Source organism: Perkinsus marinus, assembly GCF_000006405.1.
Source record: "Perkinsus marinus ATCC 50983 genomic scaffold scf_1104296971186, whole genome shotgun sequence".
NCBI classification, from domain to species: domain Eukaryota; phylum Perkinsozoa; order Perkinsida; family Perkinsidae; genus Perkinsus; species Perkinsus marinus.
In genome coordinates, this window is record NW_003202174.1 from 172,891 (window position 1) to 174,888 (window position 1,998).

General features: G+C 40.1%; 1 protein-coding gene across 1 annotated transcript in view; it reads left to right on the forward strand.

The window, feature by feature from the left end:
* The window catches only part of Pmar_PMAR006569 (hypothetical protein), a 14,274-nt gene that overhangs the window by 3,595 nt on the left and 8,681 nt on the right, over positions 1-1,998 (forward strand). Inside the window, exons 12-18 of the mRNA XM_002767131.1 lie at positions 108-263; positions 609-754; positions 814-854; positions 945-1,035; positions 1,086-1,137; positions 1,199-1,342; positions 1,784-1,921. Coding sequence (XP_002767177.1) covers positions 108-263; positions 609-754; positions 814-854; positions 945-1,035; positions 1,086-1,137; positions 1,199-1,342; positions 1,784-1,921 — 768 coding nt within the window. The remainder of the gene's footprint in view (positions 1-107; positions 264-608; positions 755-813; positions 855-944; positions 1,036-1,085; positions 1,138-1,198; positions 1,343-1,783; positions 1,922-1,998) is intronic.

Below are 1,998 nucleotides of genomic sequence, written 5' to 3' on the forward strand. Positions count from 1 at the left end.
AGTTGAGGCTCGAAGTGATCCTGTATTCCCTGATAGTGTGTGTGCTATAGTTCTGGTGAGATCTTAGCGGAGCGAAGCAATTTTTTCTTTCAATTTTTTCTTTTCAGTTGCCTGGAAATGGCGCTTGTACGTGGGATGTGGACGGCAGGAGAAATCTGGTCCGGTGTTTATCGCGTCTTTTGGAGATCGGCCTACCCGCGCGGCAAATATTTGTGGTGGATTGTGGATCTGCGTTGACTCCTGTGGATGATACGTGGAGAGTGGTAAGCATGGAAAAAAACGTCACGCGCCACGAAATTATTATGACGATTTGACCAAGAATTCCCCACACAGTTTATATATTGTCACCAACATATGTAGTTGATGATGTGCATATTTTCCCGCACACGAATTGGTGTAGTAGTATATTTAAAACTGTCACGCGCCACGAAATTGTTATGACGATTTTTTTGAGTTTTGCTTGAGAATTTTGTCACGCGCCATAGAATTATTATGAAAAAATATTTCGCTGAAATTCTAGGATTAGTTTTCTACAACTTTGTCGCGGAAAATTCTCGTTTTTTGTGGTTATCTGTAAATTTTTTCCCGCGCGCCACGAAATTATTCAGATTCACACCGTGGTTTCGCCTGATATCAACTACAGCTACTTACCTGAGAATAATAGGATTCTTGGAGCTTACTGGGCCAATAAAATTTGGATACCATACGCTGGGAAAAAGACGACAATGGGAAGCGGTGGTGGTGGTGAGTTGAAGTAAGGAGGTCCTGGGTTCGATCCCTGGTGGGTGCATTTTTATTTATTTTTTTTGTCAGATCTGGTAACTCTGGTGTATTTGAACCGAAGTCGAATGGCGGTAAGCGAAAAATGCGGGAAATTTTGTTATTGTTTGAGTTTTTTTCGAGAAATTTCTCGAATTTAGGCGGATTTTTTTGCTATCTTTCAGGTATAAATTCCACATTTCGCTACGCCCTGATGATCGATGATATCGAGACGGTTCTTCCCAGCACTTTCGATTTACATTCATTGAATCTTGAGTAAGAAAATTTCCCGGAAAAAATGCCGAAATTTTCCCATTTTTTCCCAGAGAAACGAGACCGGCAGCAGTTCATTTTCCTGTTACCATCGATCCGAGAAATGTAAGAAAAAGGCGGAGCGAAGTTTTATAATTTTCGTGAATTTTTTATTTTTTTTTCTCAGAGACCGTCACAAGATTTGGCGAAGTTCGCGGATATGCAGTTATTATACCAGTTGACTTTGATACGATTTCAATCGCAATTTTTCGGGGCGGTTTTGTCTACGCAGAGAGGAGTCAGTTTATGGCATAGAGGAACATTGGATAAGGTGGGTTGGAAAATTTTCGGAAAAATTTCGGAAATGCGCGGAAAATTACGGAAAATTACGGAAAAATTAGGAAAAATAAGGAAAAATAAGGAAAAATACGGAAAATTACGGAAAAAATACGGGAAAATTGCGGAAAAGTGCGGAAAAGTACGGAAGAATACGGAAAAATACGGAAAAATACGGAAAAATTACGGAAAAACTACGGAAAAATTACGGAAAATTTAGAGAAAAGTGACGAAAGATTTTCGGAAAATTTAGGCAAAAATTTACGGGAAATATACAGGATAGCATGTAGTAGTCCTTGAGTTGTTCGTTTATGACTTTTGAGGGGCGAATTTTTAATCGAGGACATTTACATCGAATTCGAAGTTTTCACTGCGCTACAAAATAACCTAGTCTTTCTGATACCGTCACTGCGCCACGAAATTATTTGAGTTTCAGGTTTTGTATGAACACGGGACGGAGCCGTTCAGTGTGAGTAATCTATATGCTGGATTGTTGATGTTACGGCAACGTGATGAGGATACTATCGAGTTGGCTGAGGAACTGGCGCCGCAGACTTTTGGAAAATCACCATATGTGGGTTCTGGGAATCGAACCTGTGCGGGAAAGGGATATGCGGGTATTAGTATATAGAGTAGCATTTACCGGAATTT